Source organism: Mercenaria mercenaria, chromosome 3 (assembly GCF_021730395.1).
Source record: "Mercenaria mercenaria strain notata chromosome 3, MADL_Memer_1, whole genome shotgun sequence".
NCBI lineage: Eukaryota > Metazoa > Mollusca > Bivalvia > Venerida > Veneridae > Mercenaria > Mercenaria mercenaria.
In genome coordinates this window covers 50,482,532-50,496,990 of record NC_069363.1, presented here as the reverse complement: position 1 = coordinate 50,496,990, position 14,459 = coordinate 50,482,532, and the positions used below count along the sequence as shown (strand labels likewise).

The window sequence follows — 14,459 nt, the reverse complement described above, 5'->3', positions numbered from 1 at the left end:
TTTAGAATTTCCGGTGAATGACAAAAAAATGAACAAAGAATATTCAGTTCTTTCCAAAAAAATTTATGTTTTGATTCAACCAAATAGTTCCCTTTTCCCACCAGAAAGGAGCAATTCTTATATCTCAATAACGAGGTCTGGTACCTTTATTACAGACAATAAACTAAAACAATAGAAATTCGTACGGGACTTCAGTGAGCTCAGCAAAGCAATCCCAAGCACAAATATAGGTGTGGAATGTAAAGTTACAAACTACAATGTCCTACCAAGATACTAACAAAAAACAATACATATGCAGAATGGAGAGATAAAAATAATTTTGACAGATCGTGAAAACTAATGACAAAGTTTGACAGGTGTATGATGATTCATGACCTAATTCAAAGTTCGCTGTTATTTCTACATTCCACTTTGATTTTCTTAAAATGGCTCTTCTGTATTGTAGCTTACAACTAAAACATTAAAAACATAAAAGAATATCTTGTTATTTTACTGTCGTTTTGTCTATCCAAATCACGTAAGAATTCCTTTTGTTTCAGTCATTTGTCACTAATTAGAGCAACTCATTGTGTTGAAATCATACAAAACACATCCCTTATTTTCACATAGATATTGAGGATTTATTTAATGAGCACATGTATTGGAAATCAATTTTAATATCATTTGTGTATTGCAATAATGCTAAAATATCTCAGCCGTGACGTGTCCTTAAGTTTCTTCCTTATACGAGTAGACAGGGTTTTTAAATAATAAAATTCAGGTTACCTTATTTTCTCTATAATATATTTTAGAACGAACACGACAGAACCTCATGACTACATACATCCAGGCGCGCCTTTCTAAGTGTGTTTAAACTTTGTTAAAATCTAAACAAGCACGTCTTTTTACTGTAATAATTGTGAGGGTTTGTGTTTCGAGCATTCGGATATTTTATCACAAGTAAAACTAATGACTGTCGACGAATACTTTTGAGTATGCCCGAGCGTTTGAAGTTTCTTCTTGTCTCTGGATATTAGATGTTTGTCTGTAATTTTGAAAATCCTTGATTTTGTTTGAGTACGCCAAATCCCTTTAGTAATGAAAACACAACTATTGCAACCATAAGTATGAAATACAGGTAAAGTAACTTCTCATATAAGCCCAAAGCCCATTCAGGGTCGTGGTCGATTTCACCACAACACCTTTCATTTCTTTTGCACGTGCAATCGGGACAGTTATCGTATGACACGCATTCGATGCATTTCTTGTCGTTGCAGCAGCTGCATGGTCTAAAGTAGAGTACTTGGCAACAACAGATGAAGTCGTAGCGGTCGACACAACAGTCCTCGAAACATTCGCCGCAACATGGCTTGTAGATGTGCTTACATGTACCTGGGCGAAAATTATTCTTCATCATTTTAATCCACGCCCAAATCAAGACTTTTGCCATGGAAATATAATCGATGTGACACTGCCAACTAAAGATGACCAACAGAATAATCTGTGGCAGGTCATCACAGAGAATGGCGAAAGTGGTCTCCATCCAACCATGGAGAATCTGGAAACCTCTGCACCGCGGCTCAGTTTCACTAGGATATTGTTTCTGATATTCAACAATTGTCTCTCCAATAGTATTAACTATCCGAACGAGGCCGTATGCGGTTCCAATGCCAATAAAGGCACCGAAGGTTGTCGTAAGGTCGAAGGATCCCTCGTCGCATTGGGACTTCAATGGGGATTTTCCCTTTAAACTATTTGCTATTTCTAGAAAATCTAACCAGCCCGGTAATTCGAAATTACCGACCCACGAGCCAAACTGCATCCAATTAAGGCAAATATCAAGAATGATAAATAATGAAGAGATGATGCGTTTGAAAATAATTCCTCCTATTGAAGGCTGCACCCGTGGTCTGTCATTTTCTGGAAAAAAGATCAAAACAAGGTATGACAAGTCCATATATTCTGGTTACGTTTTCATTGAAATTGTGTTATGAAGTTGCTGTATCAATGACTTCTTGATTTTTTTTTAACATTTGATACTTTTCATTCCAATTAGGAAAACGATGATAGTTTTTAATAGTTCTTAATTTTCTCAGCTTCTCCCGAGGCATCTACATCAATTATTAATTTAGTTAGAGTGCAATGGCGATTGGAGGTGTAAAGCTCAAATATGGTGACTAATTTGTGCCATTCCCTCTTTCGACCCGCGACCCTACCAAGCCAAAACACGAGATTTAAAAAGTTAAAGTTAAAATGGGGGTGGGCTGAGCGAAAACTCGCTTAACAGCGGGGAAGCAAGTCTAAAAGCCACTAATTAGCTGGTGTGGGGTGCAACATGCTGTTTAGTGAGTTTTGGTTCCACGCCTAAATTCTCGTGTTTTCACTTGGCGTGGTGAAAAGGCAAAATGGCACAAATCAGCCGCCATACTCAACAGAGTTCAGGGTGCTCAGAATGTAATATTGTGATCACCCTGTGTCTTTCGACTCTCATCCGAGCTTTGAAACAGACAACAAAGTATATCTTGTAAATATGCTTGTAGATTTTTAGTGGGAGCATTATTGATGATAAGATAGTTCCATTTTTATTAAGCAATTCATTGCTTTCCTTCATGCCATTAGCCATGTCAAAAGTTTTAGATGATGAACAGTGTCAAGACTTACATATAATTGAATACATTAAAAAATCAGATATGATATGCTGATATATATGATAAAACAGACATATACTTCCGTCGTCGTCCGTCGTGCGTCGTCAACAATTTGACTGTTAACACTCCAGAGGTCTCAATTTTGACCAAATCTAAATGAAACTTGGTCAAGTTCGTTACTATGTCATTTGTGGTTAAAAACTAGGTCACTATGTCAGTTAATAGGAAAACCTTGTTAACACTCTAGAGGCAACATTTTCTATCTCATCTTCATGAATCTTTGTAAGAATGTTTGTCTTTATTACCAATAGATCAATTTTTAAACTGGGTTACCTGAGATCTTTAACTGGGTTACTAGGTCAAATCATGGAGCAAAGCGGTGTTACCACTATAGAAGCCAAAAAGAGAGAAAAATTTGGATAATGATGTACTGATTTACATAATGGTCAAAATGTTTGTCTCTTTGATATCTAGACCACATGAAATATTAGGTTATTTGTCGGGTAAGAACTAGGTCAGGTGAGCGATACAGGACTTTCAGGGCCCTCTTGTTTATAACTTTCAACCAGTGTTTGGAAGATTATATTTTGAGTCGATACCTCCTCGATTACCTTAAAACAACTTAATCAGGAGTTTGTTTAGCACATTTGGACAATTTGCTCAAGAAATTACCCTTTTATTTGCTGTTTTGAGTTAGTCTATATCGTTTGTGTGTAACATTCAATCTTAATACTGCTTTTTTGAAAAGATATATCTGACGCACTGAAATGAATTTACCATGATCAGTCGGCATCGGTGTTGTGGAATCTCTCACTAAACGTTGGTCTGCTGGTACTTGCATTCTATTTCCCGGATGTTCGTGCGGGTAATGCGCTATTACTGGGGGTACATAAGGACCTGGTGCCATTATAAGCATTCCTTGGTACATTGGTGATGGTTGTCCCATAGTTTGCATTTGTATAGATTCATGGCTGACTGAATGCCAACCACTTCCATAAAAGCCATCTTGAGTAGAGTTTCGTTCTCTTGGTCTAGATGGAATAAACTGATCTGGGGGCTCGCCGTGAAAACCTAGAAAACAGAAATAACATTAGAGATTTCCATAAAATTTGATTAAAAATACTGAATATGTAACATACAGTTTGCTTGAAGGTAATAGTATTAATCTTTTGAAGTGTAAGATATTTAGACTAAATTTTCTTTTTTCTTTTTTAAAAATATTTCTGCTCATTCGAAAACTGTTTTCCCATTTATATTAAACTGCGTACGGATTTGTTGGATTTCACGTCGCACCGACACATGATAGGTCATATGGCGACTTTCCAGCTTTAATGGTGGAGGAAGACCCCAGGTGCCCCTCCGTGCATTATTTCATCACGAGCGGGCACCTGGGTAGAACCACCGACCTTCCGTAAGCCAGCTGGATGGCTTCCTCACATGAAGAATTCAACGCCCCGAGTGAGGCTCGAACCCGCATCGATGAGGGGCAAGTGGTTTGAAGTCAGCGACCTTAACCACTCGGCCACGGAGGCCCCAAACTGCGTACGGATTCTGCATCATGTGCTATATATTTTTTCATCACGATGACTGAAAATTTGCTGAAATATTTTTACTACAAACTGGAATAAAGGAAGTATGTTCATTGCTTCTTCACAAGGTATATGATGTCATATTTTTTTTCTAAAAGCATTATATTAAAGTTATAATACCGGCCAGCGAAGATTACGCAGCGAATTTTTTTGGAAGGTCATTTTTCTACAGCAACGCATAAAACATCCGTTCACGAAGACATTGACTGGATAAATTTACCTGTAAATTAACAGATTCCATCGATGGAGGCGGAATTAAAAAATGTTACTTTCGGTTTCAGTGACACAACCGCCATCATTCGGATACGTCCGTGACTACGCTAAAGGAAGTGCGCTAATCGTACGGTCCCGTATGAATAGTGAAATAAACCGCAGGTGGTTATTCGCACGGCAGTTTTGTATTACATTGTACTGAAGCCATTCAGCTGATAAGTTTTCAACCGATTTCTTTACTTTTCTTTAATTTTCAGTCGCACATAAACAGGAAATGATTTCGAATATAGAAAAAGGTTAATTTTATGTCTGCATGCAATATTGTTGTCACCGTATGACACATATGCAGTAAGTGTGAAAAATAAAAATGTCATCTATAGAAGTTCACATCATCGTTTGAGTATCATGTAATATGCTTACTTTTTCTTTCATATTTCGGTTGATAAGACTAGAACTAATTATTGACAATAATAAGTCTTAATTCTCTCTCTCTCTCTCTCTCTCTCTCTCTCTCTCTCTCACCGAAAGACGCTGCTAAATATCTGAGCGTAAAACTAAGTAAATAAATGTACACAATGTATCTCATTTGGTTAGAATATGTTGATAACATCACATCAAAAGCAAAGAATTCACTTAGATTCATCAGAAGGGAAAATAAAAAAAAAAAAAAAAAAAAAAAAAAAAAAAAAAAAAAAAAAAACTTACAACACAATGTCCGCCCACACCTTAAACACCGCTCCTCTATAAAAATGAGACTAACATTTATATGTCTTCACTTGGTATCAGCAGTGTTCCACAAGATTGGAAGACGGCTATCGTTGTCCCTGTATACATAAAGGGCCCACGAAGCAAAGCCAGCAATCACAAACCTATTCTCTTACTTGCATTTGCTTAATTCCAACTGATGGGACATGTTTAGTATCAAATATTATTAATCATCTAGATAATAAAATTTGCTTAATTCCTTCCAACATAGCTTCCGCTCAAAACACAGTTGTGAATCTCAATTTTTATTAAATTTTAGTCAAGAATTTTTTATTACCTTGAAGCTAGTAAATAGACAGACCTAACAGTAATGGACCTTATCAAATCGTTTGTCAAAGTCGATCACAATCGTCTGGTCTATTATTATTATTATTATTATTATTATTATACCAGATTTATATAGCGCCCTTTTCATGATCAATTTCACGTTCAAAGGCGCTTTACATAGTTAAAATGCAGCCACACAGGGCGCATAATTCATCCTCTATTAGTACAGACACAGAGCGATCTGACCAGAGGGACAGAGTGAGACAAAGCCCCACACTGACAAAGAGATCATAAATCAGATACCTTTAAATACAATACGAACACAAAAGGTCTTCAATCAGATATACCACATCTGGTATCAAGGGTACCGCAAGGGTATGTCATTAGGCCCTGCCTTTTCTTAACATGTCCGTCACCTGCCAAGCTCACTTAAAAGCACCGTAAGACTCGTTGTTGATGATACAGTAGTTTATCTTGCACTATAAATATCGTGCATGATTGTGAGACTCTCTAGCAGTACCTCCATAAATTAGAGCTGTGGAAAAAGACCCGGTCAAAGCGGTTGAATTACGATAATGCGAAGTGATTAGGGTATATAAAAAGAAATAAAAAAACATTGCTTTTCGCTATAAGCTACATATCCATGAATTTAAAACTATAAAAATGCTTAATATTTAGGCGAACCAGCAGTGTTAGATCACAAAAAAAGACAAACAAGACCCTAAAAAACATGAAAAGAAATGATCAAACAAATGATAAATGTACAAATTTAAGAAACTCCGTTCAACGTAAAACATGTTCAACCATAATTGGAATACTGCTCAACTGTTTGGCATTCAACAATCTCTAACACATGGAATTGAAAGATTAAGAAAGGCTGCCGCCAGATATGTTCAAATCAAGTATGTCTGTAGATGAAGCATCACAGAAATGTTAACTGTACTGGTAAATGTTAAAACAAATTTCACATCCTTGCATCCCTGATTCTTTTATATAAAATCCGTCATTCGTCCATTGTTTTTTTGTAGATCAGTACCGGCTAGACTCTCAGGACCTTCACTTTTATATTCCCTCCTCTCGCACCCATTATCAAGAGAACTCATTTTCCCCCAAGAACCATTAGACTCTGAAACAACCTACCACATCATGTTAAATCTAGTGCTACTCTTAAAGAGTTCAGGAGTGTTGTAGATTGAATGAATTATATGTGAATATATTTAGAATGTTATAATGCGCATGCTCAGCATCATATAGCCAGTAGTCAGTAAAATTTAGAACTATCAACACGTGTTTGTGTTCTCTTTCTAGCACACAATCTGTGGCTATATTAGATCTATAACATAATAAACACCAAATACAGCAAGGAGTGGCTTAGATTGTTCAAACCTGAAATATCTGTTTTATCATCTTTTAACCTGTAACTTGTAATATAATAGTGCTGATTTTAATATTGCACACTAATTTGTGTTTTCAATGAAGGCTGGATCTAGGTGCTAGGAGGCGTGGGCAGTGTTGCATTTTCCATTACTGCTCATGAACAGACTCAATCAAACCGAGTCTGCAATTTTTCACTGTTTGTATTGTTCTCGGTGCTTCCGAGGGATCTACTTTTCAGATTATATTAATCATCTGTGTCGACCAGACAGTCGCCTCCCAGTCACAGTCAGTCATTGACAATGGGGACTATCTAGTTCTGGCTAACATAATTTAACTGACACTGTTTTTATTTTCTGATGGTCGCATTCATTTAGTTATGGCGAAACCCCATTTTTTAACTAACCACTATCAAACCGCAACATCTCGCACAGTCTCTCGTGAGAAACTCATGATGCCATGCAACAGTTCAGAGCACGTGGTTATTTTTGAAAATCAGTATCAAAATTTTACCTATTTATGAATTTATATAATCACATAAAATCTATAAAACAACATACAATTTCTCAGAAAATGTCAATAAATAACGATCCCCTACAGCCTATTGGTTTTTCAAAATGAAGAGTACCCTGACCAGGCGACAACTGAATGACGGACAAAATATTGCAGACAGGGGTACCAATTTGAAACTTGTGTTCAAATTATGTTGCATGGATTATTTATGCCAGATCAAAAGGAAAAGTGATTAGAAATATTGTATAGTAAAAGGTGAGTCCATTGCATTTGATAAAATTATAGCACGACAGACTTCTGGAACGAAGGTGTTAGGTGTCAGTACGGATTTCATTTTAGCTCAGAGATCCGTAACAGCATATTATATAAACATCTTTGAGCTGAACTTTTAGCTAGGGACTACTGTGCAGATGTATACAAATTGATTGTGAAACGTACGGGACCGTAATACCAGCCACGCTAAATGATTGTTCGTACGGGACCGTACAAAGAGCCACGCTAATCTATTTTAAGAAACAAAACAACAACATGTCTAGCACATTCGTATCGCATTTTCTGGTAAACTGCCTTTCCTTTTATTTAACAACAGGCTAAATTTTACAACATTAATGCATTTTTTGTAGAAATGGCATCGAAAAGCAGAATATTTGTAAATTTCTGCATTTATCCGCCGTTTTACACAAAATCCTATCACGGCCGACCAGCCATTGTTGTTTTCGACGTATTTAAATTTTTGTCACGTGACACTGTCTTCGTTGGTTTACGGAATTCGGCGAAGCCTGGCGAGTGAATTAGTGTAAAGCTGGTCATTAAATATTTCATGGTTTTATATCCATTCGTATCTCAACAATATTTGGCCATCCAAGTCTAACTAACGAGCGAATTTGTTCATTAGACTGTCTTCTACAAATCTACAAAGTTATTTGCTTTATTTTAACGGTGATTTTTACCAGTATTATAACTTTAAACATCAACATGTATTTCCCTATATAACATTCCAGTATTGCAGAGGTTGAATGTTCATGTAACATCATGATGGTACATCCCTAAAAACACAGATTAAACAAAAATGTAGATAATGTTACCAATGAAGAATATGTAGCAAATATTCCGCCAAAAATATACTTCCGTGGTGTAATCGAAACATTAATTTATAAATAGATCTTTTTTTTACACTTTAAACACATTTGCGCGTAAACCGGGACCCAGAGGGGCACCATTTCACTCGTGGAATATAATTTACATAAAACAAGATACTTTTCATGCACGTTTTCGATTTTTTTACTTGCAAACAAAACTAGGGTGTTTATTCTGTAGATCGCTCTCTGAAATACGACAGTATGAGGGTCCATGGCTTCAGTTAAATTGTATTCCATTGCATACTATAAAACACCTCGTTTTCTTTTCGTTTTCTTGAAGCAAAAGTTAAGGTGTCATGTGGGAAATTGGTCTCTGACGGAGTGAAAATCTAGAAACTGTATCAAAATGGATATGAAGTGACTGAATTATATATGAAACAAAGAAAAGTTCTTTTACTTTTACTACCTGTAACATTATGATGGCATACTCCTAAAATAGACTAAAGACAGATATTAGGGTTTCCCTATAATCAATCACTAATTGTTTTTAGAAAATCGTTTCATTTTGTCATCTGTATATGTTTTTGGTATAATAAAATAAATATCACACGCCCTGTATGTGTCGGTTTCTTGTCGCCTGGATATAGATAACTCCTATTTTTCGTACAGTTTAATGTAACTTTGTTTTCCGGTATTTTGTAAATAAATACCCTATTCAATTCCTACCGTTGTTGAGTTTCTATACAGAGGGATGCACAAGCTTTCCTTTGGGGAAACAATATGACATAAATGTGTGCTATATCTAATATTGTGAAGCCTTGAAAAATAGTGTCAGCCTCGGCTTTCACAACAAATGGCAAAATTACATTTCTCTGCCAATACCCTCAAATGCATGTAATAAGTAAGTAAGTAAGTAAATTATTTATTATAGTGACTTGTGTTATACATATTCAATACATTGTATATACAAATACATCAGTCATATAAGGAACACCCGGCCCCATGGGCCTATAAGTCACTAGTATATAAAACAATATAATAATATAAGATGTTAAATGTGTGCGTTATATCGCAGGGTTCTACATGCATGATCTTCCGAATGCAAACTAGTGTTGGTAAACTATCATTTTTTGGAACAAGTAAAAATTTGTCGCATATCTAATGCAGATTATTCTTAAGTTGGAGAATCTTTCATAAAAGAGTAATTTGACTCTACGTTATGAAGATATTAAGCTGACTTGCGGAAGGTCACTGCTTTAACGGTAAATCTGTGACGGAAATAAAGCTTGGAGGCCATCTTGTGTCTTTCTCTACCATTATAACACTAGAAAATATCCCTATAACCAGCACTTTGTCAGTGCGACTAGAGGACAGCAGTGATAATGTTTATAAGAAAACACTATTTACCATAAACTGCCATTTTCCTTATTGAGTAGAAGTAAAACCAAAATAATGCCAGAAAATAGGTCTATTCTTACCTCTGTTGTCTCTAGCATAATAATTCCTGTTAGCCGCCATGTTAGCTAAGGTTTGAGGGTGTAAGTGATTGCCTTTTGCAGGTTGCAAATGTAAGTGATATACCTGGCTGTATCTTTTAAGGTTACCTCTAAGCTGTATCTAGTTAAGAGCAGTGATAAAAGCTCTTGACAATAGATTATGGACTCCGACATGTTACGATTTCAGTTTCATAGATAAATAGCTGAACTTTTCGAATGGCTACCTTTCTGGTCCTCGATTTTGTTGGTTTTCTCCGATAAGAAATCTTAAATATACCATCCAGATATCTTACTCACTTAATAAGTATCTGCCATTAAATTTCTGTTCATCTTAGCTAGAGATTTGTGTTGTACAAATCGAGAAACCAATGCTCCTTAACATAACAATTAAACATTATATAATTTGCTTATGTATCTTTCTTGATCTGCATAGAATGGATAATTTCGAATGTACATTCCCATGTGACTGTGTGCTTCATCCTTCGAGCACCTTGTCAACCTCTTACAAAAGAAGAAATAATACATTTTTAATTTCTATTTTCAGGCAATACTTATTTTCACTTTTATTTAACCCAGCAGTTTTGATACATTCTTGGAAATGTATAAATTAGTTTAGTCATCCGCAGACATTCCCCATCTACAGTCAGGTATAAATAAAGCGTACATCTGGCATGAAAATGGCCTTTAATTTTTACAGTTCCTGAATTATTTTCACAAAATATGAACATTTCAATTTCTTTCATCCTGAACTTGAGGACTTACAATTCCTACTACAATTAGATTTTTTTCAGGAGAAATATTTTACAATCACACTGTTTCCAAAAATTGTTCCTGCTTTCCTCTTCTGCTAAATTCGTTTTTAGAAAAATATGTATCAACATTGAAAGGGTTTTGTTGCGTCAGTTACTCACTTCCGCGAAGCCTGCTTTTACATACAGGCGATTTTAGGGTGTATCAGATAGGGTTAAAATGTTTGCATCTCAACTTGTTTTATTGTATATCTTACGGACTTATACTTGCTGCAAGACTGACATTCTGAGATACATTTGTGGTGCATGATTGTGGGTTTCCTTTCCCCACGGTGAGGATGCGTACACCGGATATTGTCATTTAGTGATAAGGTATTTTTGGAAAACGTGATTAATTCTCGTCAACAAGGTAAGTAAAACCCCGATTTACTATTGTATTTTACTACTATAGAAGAAAAAAGCATTACTTTTAATAACCAGATATTGTGTATAAGCTCTAACAAGCGTAAAATGAGCCAATCTTAAATGCATGCCGTGAACACATTTCTCCCGATAAAGTCATCTACAACGTATTTGTGGGGAACATTCTGAATCGTACGATTTATATAGTTACATACAAAGAAAAACATATGCACAATTTCAGCTTTCTAAATGTTCAAATGACGGAGAAATCAGTCATAAATAAGCGTTGACGGTGTACTGTGTATTGAGTTTTCAAAATAATGTTTGAACTGCGCATTGCAGTTTCGTGTACTGGGTATTGGTATTGAAAATCGTGCATATTTTCAGTTTTGATGGTCATTAAATAAACAAGGCATGTAATGGTATTTACACAAATTATCTTAATTGAAAAATGGAATGTCTTTTTCTGTGTGAAGATGACATTAGACTCCACAGATTCTTTAGTACCATACATGAAAATAACAAGCACCAGTTTGAACACTGAAATTACAACTTACACTTACAGCTGCATGCCAATAGTCACTCAGGCAAACTGTCTAAAGACAAGCCATTGCCAAGTACTGGCCCAGCCACAAGTACACTCGTGAAGTTTTATAATAATATAACAGATGATATGATGACAATAACTGCGGAAAAGGTCTCCCCTCATAAGAAGAACAAACATGAGAATATGTAATCCTAAACTTCATAGAGACATAAGCCTTTGGTCAATATATAACACCTATTGATTTTGGTGTCAATAGTTCCAAGGTCAAGGTCGCAGGGGCTTTGAACTTTTAACGTGGTTTCTCCTCAGTAACCTTAGACTAATTTAAGCTAGAACATTTGAACTTCATAGACCTTCTAGTTTCATTTGAAATTTTCTAAAACCCTAAATTCAATTTCTTGTGCAACGTACCAGAAAGCTGACAGGTATATGTATTTACAAATAATATAGTCAAAGTTATTTTAATTGCTTTAAATATATTGTACTTTTACAGATTCTGAAAGGTAATCAGCTCACCACTTGCATCATACGACACGGAAGGGGTGCCTTATGCACTGAGCAATATGTTTTACAAGTAGGAGGAAACAGTGCCCATGTGTTATGTTTAAAATATATTTTGTGCAATGTAGTTACAAGATATGTAATTTCTATGCAAACAGTTCGTTATTACTTTCATGTGATCAACTTCCCTGTTGGTCAAAATAGTATATTTAATGTCAAAGTAAGAATGTTATCAACTTTGAACAATAACAATAACAATTATCTAAATGTTGAAGATCATTCCGAATTTATGCATGCATTCACGCTGTTGAATGTAAAATGTTTATGATGTTTGTTATTTTATCAATTTGTATTTACGTTTCAAATTTGATTAATAAATATCTTAATGAACATGACTATTTGTTCTTATCAAAGTAAAAAGTGGCTTTAAAATGTTTCTTGTCAAATAATGTTTAGTAAAATAAATCTATCACAATAGAACCTATTTCAATACTACAGTATCAATGCCCAGTCTTTTATGCGGGAGTAATTTACTCTCATCACATTTATGCAGTAACTAGCTGCCTCATTTAATGTCAATAAGTGTTCGTCTGCTTTTCTCTTGTCTCTTAATTTAGCGTCAGAAATGACGTCTCTGTCGTGCAAGTAATTGTATAATTGTTCGTTTCGCTGAAGAGTTTGATGCCGGTTCTTCGAAATAACTAGCATTTTCACTATACCTCATATTAGCCAAGTTGTCGATGGAAAACATCTTGCCACGTCAAGAAATAACAGAAAAATCTATATCATTTTAAGGAAACTTTCCTCGGCAAACAAACTGATTAAAGGCTATGTATTCATCTACTTTGTCATATTCTTTCGAAGACTGTGTAGGAGTGTTACCTTTTTAAACCTCGTTTCCATAGATTTGCTTTGTATATTATTGAAGGTCCCATGTACACCGCCGTATGAATACATCTTTTGGTGTCTCGAAATTATATTTTGGTACTGGTAGCATGTGTAAATGCTGAGGTATGTTTAACCCGGGGCTAGAGGGCATGACTGTAGCATGCATTTCCACTGCCGTCCATTAACAGACTCAACCAAACCGAGCCTGCATAATTTTCATTTATACTTTTCCATCTTTTCTGTTTCAGTCTTCTGATAACACAATTTGCCCAAATCAATTCTGTCTTTACATCCTTTTAGAAGGTTAGAAAGGTGGAGGTTTCTTTTGAAAAGGGTTCATTTTGTGTGTGGGTTCCTTTTCTGCTTTGTTCTCTGTATATTTTTAGTTTTATCACGTAAATTACTTTTTTGCGGTTTTGGTACTTAGCGTCATTTGGGTTGTGTTCAACAAAATGACATACAATTTAATGGCTTAAAACTCGACCGTCGATTCAAACAGATTACTATAAGCACGCATAAACACGTTGAATCTGCAACGAAAAAATATCACAATATAGTATTTATTAGCAGGGACGGGCTTTCTGCAAGAGATTGGGAATAACACTTTAGTGATATTCCAATGCCAAATTTAATAAAGATACCTTTAACTGTTTTTTTTTTTTTTTTTTTTTTTTGTTTTTTTTTTTTAGATAACTCATGTTATATCAACTGCCGAAACAATAAATACATAACCGGCAAGCATAACATTAATTATTGCATACTATAAAATTTTATGGTACAATCATAGTACTATTGTGAATGGGAATTTTGATTGAAAGCTTATAACATAAATTACGATTGTTAGTAAACGTTATAAATATTTGTGTAAAAACATTACGTATCTGCAAGGCCAGAAACACAACTGTTTTGTACTTTTAAAAGGAAACGATAATGTACATTTTGTAAGATTTATTCTATAAAATCCAGTGATAATGTCAATGTTTCACAGTACAGTAAAAAGTGATACAAGTCACAGTACATATATTTTCAATACACAGTACACCATCGACGTTCATTTATGACCGATTTCTCCGTCTTTTGAACATATAGAAAACTGAAATTTTGCACATTTTTTTCTTTGCATATATTTAAATATTAAATCGTACGATTCAGAATTTTCCCCATAAGAATAAAATCTTTTGTTCTTCTATAGTAGTAAAATAGAGTAGTAAATTGGATTTTCATTTACCTTGTTGACAAAAATCAATCACGTTTTCGGGAAATACCCTATCACAAAATGGTAATATCCGGTATACCCATCCTCATCGTGTCCCAATAGTTAAATAACACCAAAGCTGTCTGGTTAGAACTAAATCAATTTGTAAATAAGTGAAGGCAGTGTCCAAAAGCATTTAAGAAATCTAACAAGCAGATGAAAAAAAAATTTGTTCTTCTTATTTATAGTAAAAT

The 14,459-nt window shown here is 35.0% G+C and overlaps 1 protein-coding gene across 1 annotated transcript; it reads right to left on the bottom strand.

Moving 5' to 3' along the window:
• Positions 1-971: 971 nt before the first annotated feature.
• LOC123524878 (uncharacterized) lies at positions 972-10,024 on the bottom strand. Its single transcript, XM_045303464.2, has 3 exons — positions 9,906-10,024; positions 3,405-3,698; positions 972-1,899 (listed from the first exon to the last, which is right to left on the bottom strand). The coding sequence occupies exons 1-3, from the start codon at positions 9,943-9,945 to the stop codon at positions 1,013-1,015; spliced, it is 1,221 nt and encodes a 406-aa protein (XP_045159399.2). The 5' UTR covers positions 9,946-10,024; the 3' UTR covers positions 972-1,012.
• Between the last annotated feature and the right edge of the window lie 4,435 nt (positions 10,025-14,459).